The sequence below is a fragment of the Alosa alosa genome, chromosome 12 (genome assembly GCF_017589495.1).
Source record: "Alosa alosa isolate M-15738 ecotype Scorff River chromosome 12, AALO_Geno_1.1, whole genome shotgun sequence".
Lineage (NCBI taxonomy): Eukaryota > Metazoa > Chordata > Actinopteri > Clupeiformes > Clupeidae > Alosa > Alosa alosa.
The window spans coordinates 30,529,143-30,544,830 of NC_063200.1; the positions used below are offsets into that span (position 1 = coordinate 30,529,143).

Below are 15,688 nucleotides of genomic sequence, written 5' to 3' on the forward strand. Positions count from 1 at the left end.
GTAATCTAAAGATGCTAAAAGTCACATTTGTTTCACAGCCACACAATGGCAAAATCGTGTATATTGTATAGGCTAGATATTATTATCCCAAAGGATTGAATGTACTATGTCCCTCATCATATTTCAATATTGAAGGATTTAGTGAGACTGATTCTAATTATGCCAATGGGCATACACCCTATTCTTCAGTGGTGTTCGACTCCAAATATGGACTAGAGCAGTGTTTTCAAAGCGTGTTCCATGGGCTAGTGGTTGTGAGCTGTTCTGATCCGTGAGCAGATGCTTTATATTAGTGTTTCTCAAATGACTTCAGAGCTATATGGGAATCTTATAGTATTTTGAGACGAACATCTATATCTGTCTACAAAGATATTATAGGAATCTACATGTTGGGACATAGAAGTAGGCATACTGACTGTAGGCTACTATAGGAACATTAAAGAGCAGGGGTTCTCAAAGTTTTGATTGGTGAGGGCCAATTCAGGAACCCAACATTAACTGAGGGCCGCCAAAGGGGCGGGGGGAGAAAAAGAAAAAAAAATCCCATTTGTATCATTTTAATGAGCAGGTTGCATCTCTACAGTTTATATGTATTGCATTAAACACATTTTAATTCATAACTGAGGCTAAACCTGGCAAAATCATAAGAAAAATGGCAATGCACACACAATCCCTGGGGTTCTCTACCCTCAACAGACAAATTTGGGATATAACTGTTCTGGTTGCAGTCAAGTACAAACTTATTTAGAACAAACAGTCTCAGTGTGCCTTGCTTCTTATCAGCATATTCAGGGCCAATTCCAGCTACCAAAGCACCACAGGAAAACCTGACGGCCACTAAACAGAGATTCATTCTTTTCAAAGCACACAGCAGTTGTACAGTTTTAACAGTTTTACGGATGTTATCAGATGTTATCGCGGGCCACCAGAAATGTTTCCGCGGGCCGCACTTTGAGAACCTATGCTATAGTATACAGGGTAAGGGTATTACAGAGCTATTACAGATAAAGTATTACACACTACCATAGAATTAGAAATCATAGTATTATGATTTCTTTTTCATTAGGGACTGTTGAACTCAGGTGAATTCAAACAGTACTGTCAAGGAGATCATGGATTTGTGGCTTAAGACAAGGTAGGTTAAATGCCCTTGTGCAACATTCTTATTAAGATGACAACAGGAACAGCAATGCCTGAGCTGGCTGTGCTATTTTTAAAGGTTCATTAGGTTGCAAATTGTAGGCTGGCCTATTGTTGTTTTTTTCCCGGGATGTTTAGGGAGTTAAGTTATACTATTTGGTCCATGGGTTTTTGTAAGTGGCCGGTCTGAAAAAGTTTAGGAAACACTGGAACACTAGTCGCCTATAGGCTATGTAAAATGTGCAACATGATGCAAACGAGTTGTACAGAAATAAATGAAATATAGAGACATCAGACAGAATTGTATAGGTCTGATGGCTATTTAGAAAATTTAGCTATGCGTAGACATACTGCGGTTGATGCCGGAATTGACCATGAGGGCAGTGAGGGGTCGCCTCCTATATGAGAGGGCGAATAAGCACCAAATAGTATACCCCTACGACATGCATATAAAATATGCCTTTACCAACTCACCATAAGCACATAGGCCAGACGTAACAGGCTGATTAAATCAGTTAAGGACTTCATGCAAATTTTCTCATGTTTTTCACGGTTCATGAAATAGCCAAGTGTACGGACATTTTGACAGTAAAAAAATTGGAGTAACCTAGGTTATCATATCACCTGCCTGGAGCACACTGGTATGGCTAGGGCCACAAGCCGGAACATTTGATTTTTTTAATGAGAAGGCACTACATGCAGAGTGCAAAAGCTTCGTTTAGCCCACCACGTGCTACTCTCCGCTGCATCAGTCACTACCGCGCATAGTCGGTTGTGGCACTCGGCAGAGGGATTTTCACACCGACGCAAAGCGTGGGGAACTACTGGAGGTTGTGTTTTCCCCTGTGGGCTAATAATTTAAAACTATTTCTAATACGCGGGGTCTTTCATGGTGGGCTAACGAAACTTTTCCAATCGAACGTAGGCTAATTTATGAAAAGCTACATATTTTTGCTGGATATTCTTCTGAGACAACAGTCAACCTCCACAAGTTTGCACCTCCCGTAAGTATTTTTTTTTTTTTTTTTTAACTCTGGTGTTTACTGATGACTGCTACAATACTACCGACTCTTTCTTGTTTTCTTCAGTTTTGCGACAAAGTAGGCTATACAATTTAATGGAGACAGTTAATGCAATCTAAATATCCCATCAGCAGTAATTGTTTCGCAATTGTTAAGTTTGTGTAGGCTATACACATTATAATGTTGACTAGTCTGTTAGACTGCTGTTCCTTTCATTAACGTTGTACTCCGCTTTGCGTCGGGCTTTTCTAATAATAATGCCAATTTCACAGTCAGTTTCATGGACTAAAATATTTTCTGTTTAAATTCAATTTGCAGTGCTGTGTTGACTTCGACACCACCCATTCGTCTCACAGCGTTATCTTGTCATTGCACAGGAGATGCGCTTTGTTACATTATCGAACCCGCTTGTTCTCACACTCACGCACAAATGTTTAGAGGGGGGGAGTGAAAGGGCTTTATGTGGTAGTTAACTTAATTCTTCTTAGCTTCCATGTACCTTGATATCCAGCGCAAATTCTTTGAGCTGCGGGCAGTGTGATAAACTATTTTTATGTGGCACTGCTGTTTTTGACTGACGGCTTCCTGATGGCATTCAACCCACAGCCGTGCTTTGGCTTTTATCGTATTCCACAAGGCTCCCGAGGTCCCCACATAGTCTGATAGCCAAACGCAGTACCAACACAGACGAGCAGGATAATCATAATATCATTCCCCTCCCTGAGCCTTTTATAGAGCTAAATGAGGTCCTCCTCTGGCAAACGCCCCGCTATTCGCTATTCAGATGCGTTCTCTATACTGAGCAGCTGGCATCTATTAGAGCAAAAGCCCTCTGAATAGAACCAGTCCTTACTTGTATTTTCTGGTAGGCTACTAGGCAATGTTTGAGGCAACATGAAAAGTTCCAAGGGAGAACTGTTTCAAGACTTACATGTAATGTAATGCCTCTTGTAGTCACAAAACCATCTCCCCTCAACAGCAAATCTTCCATCAGTTTGGTAGGGAAGTGTCAGGGAGCATACATCCATTTGAGAACTTGGGTTGGGATATTACTCTCAGGAAGTCTTTATTCTTGATATGAACCTACACGCATCACAGGAATCCCCCTTGTTGAATCATAATCTGGTCCTCGGCATCACCAAGCAAGACCAGCAGACAGGGGAGCAGCCTTCTAAATGTCTGATATTACAGGCTAACAACAGTGGAATCACTGCTGACAGTCAACAGTGGAGGGAACACTTGGACCAACGCAGGAAAAGAGAGAGTTGCAAGAATAATTATTGATTATACATAAAAATATGTACATAATAATAATAAAATGGTGTAAATTCATCATGCAAGATAAATTAAATGCATGGTGATGTTTGAATCAATGAAAAGCTCATACAACTCATTAGTGGTTAGGCATCAGCAAATTGGGTTACTTAGGGACAAGATAGGCTAATAATAAACTGACCCACTAAAGCCTTCTTGACAAGTCGTGGTAGATTCGTTAATCAATATCTCAGGTCTCACTTGTTTTGCATAAAAGAGCCCAGTGAGCATTGAGTCGCACAGGGAAGTGACTGTCAGGCTTTGTTTGTGACTCAGGGCCTAATAGAACATGTCTTTGGTAAGCCTCAACAGATCCCTCTTTAGCACTGCTGATAGTGTAGCTCATCAGGTACGGCCGCCGGGAACCTGCAGATTACCCTAGAGGAATTCCATGACACACACACACGCACACACACGCACACTCACACACACACACACACACACACACACACACACACACACATAGCTACGACACATCTTATCACACACAGCACAGAGATGCCCCTGGGGGCTGGCCTTTGAAGACATCCAGACAGGCCGCCGATGGCAGCGCAAGCAAAGCCAAAGAGAACAGCGGCCTTGTTCCATCTGATAGATGGCTAATTTGTTGAGGTATGTTTTGTGAACTGTGGCTGCCAAAGTCTCTTGGCTGCACAAAACAAACTGCCTGCCTGCCTGTCTGAGCAGGAGCCAAAAGCTGTTTTCTCAGCCCTCTGAACATGAATGCTTGGGGTCGAGAGAGAGAGAGATATAGATAAACAAATCAATTGTAATATTTTAACGTCCCTTCTCAGGGTTTGCCAAGCGTTTTGAGTTCATTGAATGGCCATGGTTTATCTTTTCCTCTTGATGCGTTTACTGTTGTGTTGTATACAGAGGTTTATTCACATTGACCTACATCTGCTTTTAACACAGTGGTCATGGGGTTAACACTGTGGGCATTCTTAGAGTTCTCCAACCCATCAAACTGTTCATTGTCATTAGACTTGAGGGGCATGAAGGTTTGGTTGTATGTCACAGTTAGCCGGTTTATAATAACCTGGTCCGGGGGACTGGACTTGCATTAAATAGTTCATGTAGAGTCGACCAGGATAATATTTCAAAATAGCATTTCGCAGAGACAATGTGGCCTCTGAAAATACCTTGAAATGGGTTTGTGCTTTGTTTGTGCAAACACAGAGATGTACCTTCCTTTGAAAAAGGCTTGCAAGCACTAAGCAGAGTCATGTGAGAGCAAGTACAATCGAGGGCTTGTGCTAAGAAATCTGAGCCAATTATAGTAAAATCTTTGCAGTGCTGAACTGTACATTTCCTGGAGATTTGTCGAGGTCAAGGAAGTGGAGCACAGGGTCTTGTGATGAATTGCAAAGGCATACGTTCTCTTCTGTACGTGGGGGAAAGGACTTCTTAAAATAAAACCTGCCATTGTTGGACTTTCTACTTGTGTGGGAAATTGACCTCCCGGTTTGAAAGATAGATGGCTTATTTGACCCGGTATGATTGTGTGTGCGTGCAACGCCTCTGCATGCATGCGTGCATCATTGGGGGGTTTGTGTGTGGGCGTATAGATGCGTTGTATGTGTGTGTGCATTGACGCAATGCCCATATATGTGTGTTTTTTTTTTTTTTTTCTCTGATCACTCTTCCTCTTTTTTCTTTCTTTCTTTCTTTCTTTCTGTCTTTCTCTCTCTCTCTCTGTCTCTATCTTGCTCTCTGTCACTCTCGATTTTTTTCTCTGTCTGCAGGGCTTGTAAGTAACAAGTGGCATCGTACCGCTCCCCGAAACGCTCTCTGCTCCCAAAAAAAGTGACCAGGACGAGAAGCAGGGGTCACACCCAGGTTTGGCAGAGGTGGAGAACAGAGTCCAGAGTGGAGTCCAGGTGCTTTACAGCACGGGAACGCTTTCAGGCAGAACCCATCATTCAGTCGCAGCACCGGTGCAGCCTCCAGCAACTCCCACCCCTTCTTACGAGATCCTCCCCTCCCTCCAGACTCGCGCCAGAGCAAAACAAGGCTCCGAACCAGAGGAGAGCATCAGTAGAATGTCCAGTGGATCCAATGTAGACGGCGACGCGCTGAGGATCTAATTTGTTTTTGTTTGTCTAAAACGGACATCACACTGGCATGGGACTCTCGCTCACGTCTACACCGGGCACTCCTCCGCCTCCGGTCAGTGCCCTGAGGAGCAGCCATGCTCCTGCCTACTGACGCGGCCCCCTCTTCCCTCCCTGGTCCTGGTCCCCCCGGCTCCCCCCAGCCATGCCTCTGCACGAGGGGGAGCTCCCGCTGCCCGGCACCTCCCCCACCCTGGACAGCATCTACATTGGCCTGGAGCTGCTCATCGCACTGCTGGCCGTAGCGGGCAACGTGCTGGTCTGCTGGGCCGTGTGCCTTAACAGCAACCTGCAGAGCATCACCAACTACTTTGTGGTGTCGCTGGCCGTGGCTGACATCGCCGTGGGCCTGCTGGCCATCCCGTTCGCCGTGGCCATCAGCACGGGCTTCTGCTCGCACTTCCACGGCTGCCTGTTCATCGCCTGCTTCGTGCTGGTGCTGACGCAGAGCTCCATCTTCAGCCTGCTGGCCATCGCCATCGACCGCTACATTGCCATCAAGATCCCCCTCAGGTGAGCTTAGGTGACTAACTGGTGTTAGCAGTGCTGGTTGTGAGAATCAAAACTAACAACGTGGGCAGACACACAGTGCAATATAACAGTTTAGGTGTGCTTTTACTCAGGTTTTGGTACTAATTCCTGTTTCTATTCCTGTATTTATTTTCTTGTTATTTTTTTCTGTTTATCTATTTGTCTGTTCCCTATGTGTCATGTTGTGTTGCAGTGGTGTGTGTGGTACGGTAAGCAGCTATGAGTGGCAAATTTCTGAGACAAATTTCCCTCCTGGGACAATAAAGTTGATCTTATCTTATGTTATCTTATCTTATACACCAGGATCTTTGTTAGAACCAGTAACGGAATTAAACTCGAAAGAAGAGAGTACCGCACACTGAGAGTAGCTCCAAATTACAGTTAATAGACTGACATAATTTCTTCTTTCAAGTTTAGTACCTTTGTGAACGGATCATTGATGATGCAATATCTGAGTGTGTTGACATTTAGGGGTGTTCAGAAGTATATCAGAGCATCTTATAATGTGCCTTTATAAGTTATTCTTGTTGTGTATTGGTTAGATCAATTTTGATTATTTCACCAGTCATGATATCTAAACACAAGACTTGTACAAAAAGTAGATCATATTATGCTGAGCTGGGTCTAAACGGCGCCAAAAACAAGTGCTGCTTTTTTTCTCAAGCTGACGAAGAACACAGAGCATGTGGAGAAGCAAACTCGTCTAGGTTAGCTGCGTGTGCCTGTGGTTGTAGAGGAATGTGTGCGTGTTTGTAGTAACCACAGGGATGTTTGTCTGAGGATTTAAATAAAGCGGTAGGTTGTGAGTCACTATCATGTTGAGGTTGAATGTGCTCTGATCACAAGGCTAACTTTCCACACTGCATTTGTTGAGCTGCCAAGCTGAGTGTAGATAAAAATGTCTGGTGTTTGGAAGTAGTTTCAGATCAGAGCTCAGAAGTGGACTGATGATCAGTAATGATCAGCAAGCGCTGTTGTGGTTCTCAGTATGGATACTGGCGTGGTCTTTAGTACATTGGCTGTTAAAACTATGAAGTTTTAATTGTAAGTTAAAAAAAAGCAAAAAAAAAAAAAAAAATGTCTAGGAATGAAAAAAATGACCTAAATGTACAGTATGTACTGTACATGTGTATATGCAAAAGAAAAGTAACATCTTTATTTATCGGAGCAACCCTTCATGCTTCCTCTTTCTTTCTTTCTTTCTTTCTTTCTTTCTGTCTTTCTCTCTCTCTCTCTGTCTCTATCTTGCTCTCTGTCACTCTCGATTTTTTTCTCTGTCTGCAGGGCTTTGTAAGTAACAAGTGGCATCGTTACAGCTCCCCGAACGCCTCTCTGCTCCCAAAAAAAAAGTGACCAGGACCAGAAGCAGGGTCACACCCAGGTTTGGCAGAGGTGGAGAACAGAGTCCAGAGTGGAGTCCAGGTGCTTTACAGCACGGGAACGCTTTCAGGCAGAACCCATCATTCAGTCGCAGCACCGTGCAGCCTCCAGCAACTCCCCCCCCCTTCTTACGAGATCCTCCCCTCCCTCCAGACTCGGGCCAGAGCAAAACAAGGCTCAACCAGAGGAGAGCATCAGTAGAATGTCCAGTGGATCCAATGTAGACGGGCGACGGCTGAGGATCTAATTTGTTTTTGTTTGTCTAAAACGGACATCACACTGGCATGGGACTCTGCCGCCACGTCTACACCGGGCACTCCCTCCGCCTCGGTCAGTGCCCTGAGGAGCAGCCATGCTCCTGCCTACTGACGCGGCCCCCTCTTCCCTCCCTGGTCCTGGTCCCCCGGCTGCCCCCAGCCATGCCTCTGCTGCAGGGGAGCTCCCGGCTGCCTCCACCTCCCCCCACCCTGGACAGCATCTACATGCGGCCTGGAGCTGCTCATCGCACTGCTGGCCGTAGCGGGCAACGTGCTGGTCTGCTGGGCCGTGTGCCTTAACAGCAACCTGCAGAGCATCACCAACTACTTTGTGGTGTCGCTGGCCGTGGCTGACATCGCCGTGGGCCTGCTGGCCATCCCGTTCGCCGTGGCCATCAGCACGGGCTTCTGCTCGCACTTCCCGCGGCTGCCTGTTCATCGCCTGCTTCGTGCTGGTGCTGACGCCAGAGCTCCATCTTCAGCCTGCTGGCCATCGCCATCGACCGCTACATTGCCATCAAGATCCCCCTCAGGTGAGCTTAGGTGACTAACTGGTGTTAGCAGTGCTGGTTGTGAGAATCAAAACTAACAACGTGGGCAGACACACAGTGCAATATAACAGTTTAGGTGTGCTTTTACTCAGGTTTTGGTACTAATTCCTGTTTCTATTCCTGTATTTATTTTCTTGTTATTTTTTTCTGTTTATCTATTTGTCTGTTCCCTATGTGTCATGTTGTGTTGCAGTGGTGTGTGTGGTACGGTAAGCAGCTATGAGTGGCAAATTTCTGAGACAAATTTCCCTCCTGGGACAATAAAGTTGATCTTATCTTATGTTATCTTATCTTATACACCAGGATCTTTGTTAGAACCAGTAACGGAATTAAACTTCGAAAAGAAGAGAGTACCGCACACTGAGAGTAGCTCCAAATTACAGTTAATAGACTGACATAATTTCTTCTTTCAAGTTTAGTACCTTTGTGAACGGATCATTGATGATGCAATATCTGAGTGTGTTGACATTTAGGGGTGTTCAGAAGTATATCAGAGCATCTTCCATCCTCTATGTGCCTTTATAAGTTATTCTTGTTGTGTATTGGTTAGATCAATTTTGATTATTTCACCAGTCATGATATCTAAACACAAGACTTGTACAAAAAGTAGATCATATTATGCTGAGCTGGGTCTAAACGGCGCCAAAAACAAGTGCTGCTTTTTTTCTCAAGCTGACGAAGAACACAGAGCATGTGGAGAAGCAAACTCGTCTAGGTTAGCTGCGTGTGCCTGTGGTTGTAGAGGAATGTGTGCGTGTTTGTAGTAACCACAGGGATGTTTGTCTGAGGATTTAAATAAAGCGGTAGGTTGTGAGTCACTATCATGTTGAGGTTGAATGTGCTCTGATCACAAGGCTAACTTTCCACACTGCATTTGTTGAGCTGCCAAGCTGAGTGTAGATAAAAATGTCTGGTGTTTGGAAGTAGTTTCAGATCAGAGCTCAGAAGTGGACTGATGATCAGTAATGATCAGCAAGCGCTGTTGTGGTTCTCGGTATGGATACTGGCGTGGTCTTTAGTACATTGGCTGTTAAAACTATGAAGTTTTAATTGTAAGTTAAAAAAGCAAAAAAATGGAATGTCTAGGAATGAAAAAAATGACCTAAATGTACAGTATGTACTGTACATGTGTATATGCAAAGAAAAGTAACATCTTTATTTATCGGAGCAACCCTTCATGCTTTCTCTGTCTTTTCTTTCTTTCTTTTTTCTCTCTCTCTTTGTCTCTCTCTTTTTACACACACACATGCACGCACGCACTGTTTTCATTTTCATTTTATCATCTCAGTCATCTACTAATTTTGTAAAAGAGAACCATAAAGACTGAATAACCTTCATGCAGATAAACGTGGCACCGATCTGCTGATACTGCAGGCAGCTGAAACCACAAAGTACAAATTATGCAAAATCCAACTTACTATACTGAGGGCCCTCAAACAGCAGTCACAATGATATGCACACAAATATAATGCACACAGAGGTGGAGAACAGCACACATTGCACACAAATATATATATATATTTTTTGAATATCAGAAGGATGGCACCAAGCTTTTTGAATACCCTGGCGTGGTTGGTCTCTTCCTCCTCATATTTTTGCATGGAGACAAGAGGATATTGGCTAATTACAGTTTATGGTGGTAAATGGCAACAATTTGTCAGTCAAATGCATACTACACAGCCATGAGGTATGCACACACACCCAGACATAGAATGAGCAAAATCTAAAATTAGCCTTCAGGCTTTCCAAAACAGCCAGCTCGAATGAGTGTACCTATATGTGCGAGGCTCCAACAGTTCCCTGGAAGCCCCTCGGTCGGGTGTTGTCTTCCCCAGAAAACCCTAACAGGTGTTGATTGCATAAGGAGGCTGGATGATGAGTGTGAATGAGGCTGCAGCAGCAGTGGAGCCGCTGTAAGACCGGCAGCTTTAACCGAGGCGGGTAGCAGTCCGCAGCGCAGCAGGGAAACATCATCTGGGATGAGTCATCTGGGATTAGCTGACCCATCCGTCCAGTCCCCTCCATCCCCTGGGCAGCTTCACCCTCCCCACAGTGTCCTGTCCGTCAGTAGGGTGGACGGGGCTTGTGTTCGGTCAGGCCACATGAACGCTCACACGCCTTCATGTTTTGTGGATTTCTGTCTTTGTTCTAAGTGAAGGAGTGTATTGGACTGATGTTTGTTCGTGATCATGCACTTCTATTGTGATGTTCCCAGAATACATCAAAGATGTCTCCTGAGCTACAGTGAACTTTGGTCTTGAAGCTGTCTTACGACCCCTAAAGGGTACAGGTTGGCTCAGACAAAGACGACTAAAGCCTGTCTGGCTGTACATTTTCTAAGTTATAGCCATACATGTGTCCATCCGCTAATTCATCAAAGCAGGTCGTTTAAGAAACAATAGCAATTTCCTTAACACTAACAGTGGGGCCAGGAGTCCATATTTTTGAAAACACAGTAACTCCCTAGGATGTTTTCTAGATTCATTGTGTTAGAACTGGACAGTACATCATGGTACTAGTTTTCAGTGTTTTTTTCATCTTTATGCACCAGTATGAAATGTGTTCATGTCAATGATATTGTTAGTTATTGAAATATTGAATGTCAGCAATATAATACATGGTATTCTCTCAACATAATACTCTCTGTTTGTGTCTGTGTCTGTGTGTGTCTGGGTGCTTGTGTGTGTGTATATGTCTTTGTCTGTGTCTGTTCAATATCAAACAGGTACAACAGTCTGGTGACTGGCCGAAGAGCCAAGGGCATTATCGCCATTTGCTGGATACTCTCTGTTGTCATCGGCCTGACACCAATGTTGGGGTGGCACAAACAACGGCAAAACATCACTGCCGTTGCCAACACCAATGCCAACACCAATGCATCTGTCTGCCCAGCGGGCACGACCAAGTGCCTGTTTGAGGACGTGGTCAGCATGGACTACATGGTCTACTTCAACTTCTTCAGCTGCGTGCTGGCGCCCCTCCTGGCCATGCTGGCCATCTACACACGCATCTTCATGGCCGCTCGGCGGCAGCTGCGGCTCATGGAGCTCAAGCTGGCGAACGTGCCCCGCCACATCCTTCAGATGGGGGACTGCCCCACGACCACCTCCTCCGCCTCCTCCTCCACCTCACGCTCCACACTCCAGAAGGAGGTCCACGCGGCCAAGTGCCTGGCCATCATCGTGGGCCTGTTCGCCGTGTGCTGGCTGCCCGTACACATCCTCAACTGCTTGACCTTCTTCTGCGGGCCGTATCAACGGCCTCCGTGGGTTATGTACCTGGCCATCATCCTCTCGCACGGCAACTCGGTGGTCAACCCGTTCATTTACGCGTACCGAATCCGCGAGTTCCGCCACACGTTCCGGCGGATCATCCGGCAGAAACTCCTGGGCCAGGGCATGCGGCTAGGCGGGCTGGGAGGAGGTGCAATCAGCCGGATCGGCACCAACACGTCGCCGGCGGTCAGCATGGTCGACTCCACTTGCACAGTGGTGAACGGCTATTCGCTGGAGCCCAGCCCCAAGCTGGGTCCCAGCCCCAAGCTAGGTCCAGCGCCTCAAGATGGCCGCCGGCCGGGTTACCTGGAGGAGGGCTCCACGGGTCTTCCCCGCTGGGACGGCAGCCTGGGTGTGCCGCATGTGGGCTACGCGAACAATGGCCATGGTGCCGACTCTGACGTCACCAGTGGCAGTGGCTTCCTGCACAGGCCCCAGCTGACCCCACAGAATGCCCACTACGTCAGGAGCTGTCCCTGGCGACACGAGCACGAGCACCAGCACGAGGGCAGCCCGCCGCCCAGGGCAGCCGAGGTCGTGGAAGTGAAGGATTGTGGGACAGTTTCACCAACAGACGTCAGATCACTGTTCTCCATAAGGACTAACCTCACCACTGAGCTCACGCGGGTCTCGTGATATCACAGTGGTCCTGATGACTAGATGAAGGAAACCGTTAAAGTGAACCACTAAAATCCGCACAATACTGGTGTGGTGGACTCTGGGTGGACTACATGACCAGGTCAGGGTGTAGTGGACAACTTGAGACATTCAGTCATGGATATTTTATACCACATTCGTCATGAACTTGGGCCTGACCATTGATAGCACATAGACACTTGTATCTGCTCTGCAAAAACTCATAGGAAACTGATGTACTGTGAAGTATTCTCATTTCTATTCTCAACACTGGCTTTACACAGACCAGGTGAACAATGAACAAGCTCTCCCCCAGATTACTTATTGACTATGGATTGTCCTTCGACTTTTGAGTCTTTGCACTTGTCATCGATCATATTGACTGACCGTTCTAAGTAAGCATGTTTATTGTATCTCAGTCCCTGACAGCATCTTGTTTTTGTGTTGACTATATGTGACCAAATATACCATTTGAACTATGATTGTTGTTCAGTCTCTGCATTATTAGTCATAAACATGAAAACAAAACCGAAGTCATCTTCACACAGTCATCCAACAACTCTGAGATCTCACTGCTTACACGAATAGTCTCTAAACATGTGCAGTTATGTGGTTTTCGCAGTAGTTAGCTGTAAGCAGATCTCTGCAAGGCATTTACTGTATCTCTCAGACCCCAGAGAACTCTTTGACATTTCCACTTAAGCCTGGAATAAATTGCATCAATGATCAGTGTGTTGGAGATCTACTAATACTGCTGGAAGATTCGCCCAGAGCATTGTGGTCACTGTCCACATTGTGCAATAAGAAGACTGGACAGAAGAGGACAGATGCTTTTATTTTCCCACAACAAGCTTATTCTGGAAGCCATTTATAAATGGGGTTGATATTTTATTGCGCTCTTAATATAATATATGGTCCTTTAGGAAGTTTTTATGGAGTGGCAATGTAATACAGGCCATTATTTGTGTCTTTTTTAATGTGTTTAAACTTCTGTACATCTGTAGGAGACTTCTGGATACCCCTATATATTGTTTACAGTCAACCTGAATAATTCAGGATTTTTTCAGATTATCCACAATCCAAAATTATTACCAATGACCACAATTAAACTAAGCCATCTAGTCCTTGCATATTATTAAACAATATATTTTAATTCTGTTTGTGCTAATGTCTACGAATGTTGCATTCAAATAAATTAATAAGTGACTATGTACAGTAAAGATAGAACTACACTGCCTAGGTATGTCCCTCCTCCCTAGCTATACTCAAAACAAGTCAATATCATGGTCATAGTGGAATTTATTCACAGGAAGTATAGACCCAGGCAAACAATATATTTCCCCTGTGCTGTAAGTCAGTGGATGTGTGTATAGTATAAGGTTAGAATAAGAGGACAGCTTTATGTTGCCATATATAGACTGCTGGGTCTTAGTCAGCAATACTGTATATGTATGCTTTTTATACAAGTGAGCCAGTCTGCAAGTATATAATTTACAGGTCCATCACTGTCGCTCATGTAGCATTAGCCTCATATAACTTATGGTAGCTTTGCTCTGCATATGCATTTCACCGTAGGAAACAATGCGTTGGTTATTGAACTCTGTTATTTACCACTCACACGCACATCTACAGTACATACGACTCACAGCTCACATCATCTTACAGCGTCCTGATACTGTGTTGACAGAGTTGCTGCTGACGCCAGTCTACGGGCTTAATGCAATGGAAATCAAATGAAGAGGGCATTTGATGGTATCTTTTATAGAGCCATTATGCCCTGCTGCTCCTCATTATATTGGGCTTTGGTGGAAAAACCACATTAAACAAAACAGCATTAAAGTGGGTCGGGAGGCCAAGAAGAGGTGTTGTGATGGAGGAGGCGATGAAAGGGTGGGGTGGGGGTGATTATTATTCCCTTTAAGGCTTGATATACAGCATGCCAAACGTCCATTGGACAGACAAAAGGTGTATGTGGGGGGAAAAAACACAAAATGGAGTTGATTCCGATAGGATGGTTTTATGTTTATTGAGGGTGTGGATTTAAAGAAATGTTTACATGGTCCCCAGCATGCTCAGCTCTCACCAAACTGAATTATCTGGACTGAGTGAATATTAATGGTGAAGTGACCAATTGTGACCCTCACACAACACTGTAGAATAATACCTAAAGATTACCGGTAGTTTTATAATATGACCTTCCTTTTTATTAGCAGGGATGCCTCCTTTGAGTGAAGACTACAACTACATGCAAATGATGGCTCTTGGGTTTAATGATTTAACTGTGTGCCGTGTGTGGGGGTTTTCTCTCTTCTTCTTTTGAAAGCTATTATGTGTTAGGTGGTGTTGTGTGAACCAGGCCTGTTGAGTTCACTGCACATACAGGACACCACTATAATCTTCCCCAAACCACTTCCTCAAATGACATTAGCTTTGTGGGGCTGTGTTTGAGTTGGCCACTGATCATCCGTGAGAGGTCAATGTTTGGTGTCTTTGTCTGTACATGTGTGTGTGTGTGTGTGTGTGTGTGAGAGAGAGAGAACGAGAAAGAACAAAAGAAATAAAGAGAGTGTTAGGTTGGTTGTGTGTGTGTTTTGGTGACATATAACCTCTGCCAAGATTAACAAGGAAGCCGTTCTCATGATGATTCATTGACAAAAAAGATTAAGAACTATCAGAATTATCAGAATTATATGTGGCCGTTTGCAGTAAATGGGTTTCTGTTCTTTCTCTCATTGACAATGGGATTCTGAGCCCATCTGATGGAGAGGTGATCTGTGATGAACTTCCCTGAACCTAACTTCTGTTTGCTTTTTCAGTCACTGATACGACCTCATGTATCACACCAAACTGGTGACTCAGTCACTTTGGTCCGAATGGTTAGCGAATACAAGCCCGTCTCCAAAAGCAACTGACACTACATCCCAGAGGGTGAAATGAACTAGCTGTCTTTATTGTCTCACAAAAGAAACAAGGGTTGTTAAAAAAGCTGTTTGTCTCACTGTGCCATCAACTTGTGGTCTGTGTGATGGTGCTGAAACGTAAGTATGTGTGGAGTTAACAAAACACCCAATGCTGACATGGATCTTTGGTGCCCTGACAGCTCCTGTTTCACGGCAAAATGAGTTTTCGCCTTTGTGACACCAAAGCCTGAGTTAGAGCGCAATCAGCAGTCAGCTTGGCTGGTCTGTGTCTGTGATCTGAACATCGGTCTGCGTAATCAGACAGCTGGCCCTGTGGCCCAGCACACTCTCCTGGCGGCTGGCTTCACAGAAGGCCAGAGTTACTGAGGCTTAGCAGACCTGCGTCCAGATGACACACAAGGTCAATTTGAGGTCATGGTGGCAAGCGTGAGAATTGCAGAAGTCTTACATTGTGTGTGGTGGTTTCTCATTTAAACCTCTAACCTCGGTCAGTCTGGGAAAAGTTGACTTTTCCTGTGGATTAAAGAATGGTTGTCCCTTTGACATG

The 15,688-nt window shown here is 44.9% G+C and overlaps 2 protein-coding genes across 2 annotated transcripts; both read left to right on the forward strand.

Annotated features, from left to right (window-relative positions):
- The first annotated feature begins 1,940 nt into the window (after window positions 1–1,940).
- On the forward strand, window positions 1,941–13,373 carry LOC125305203 (adenosine receptor A2b-like). The gene is made up of 3 exons (XM_048259860.1): window positions 1,941–2,144; window positions 5,222–6,103; window positions 11,035–13,373. Exons 2-3 carry the CDS (start codon window positions 5,736–5,738, stop codon window positions 12,218–12,220), a joined length of 1,554 nt encoding a protein of 517 aa, XP_048115817.1. The 5' UTR covers window positions 1,941–2,144; window positions 5,222–5,735; the 3' UTR covers window positions 12,221–13,373.
- LOC125304768 (adenosine receptor A2a-like) lies at window positions 7,786–8,295 on the forward strand. Its single transcript, XM_048259269.1, is given in 4 exon segments — window positions 7,786–7,831; window positions 7,977–8,179; window positions 8,181–8,222; window positions 8,224–8,295. Coding segments are annotated over 4 exon segments (363 nt in total).
- Window positions 13,374–15,688: the final 2,315 nt, after the last annotated feature.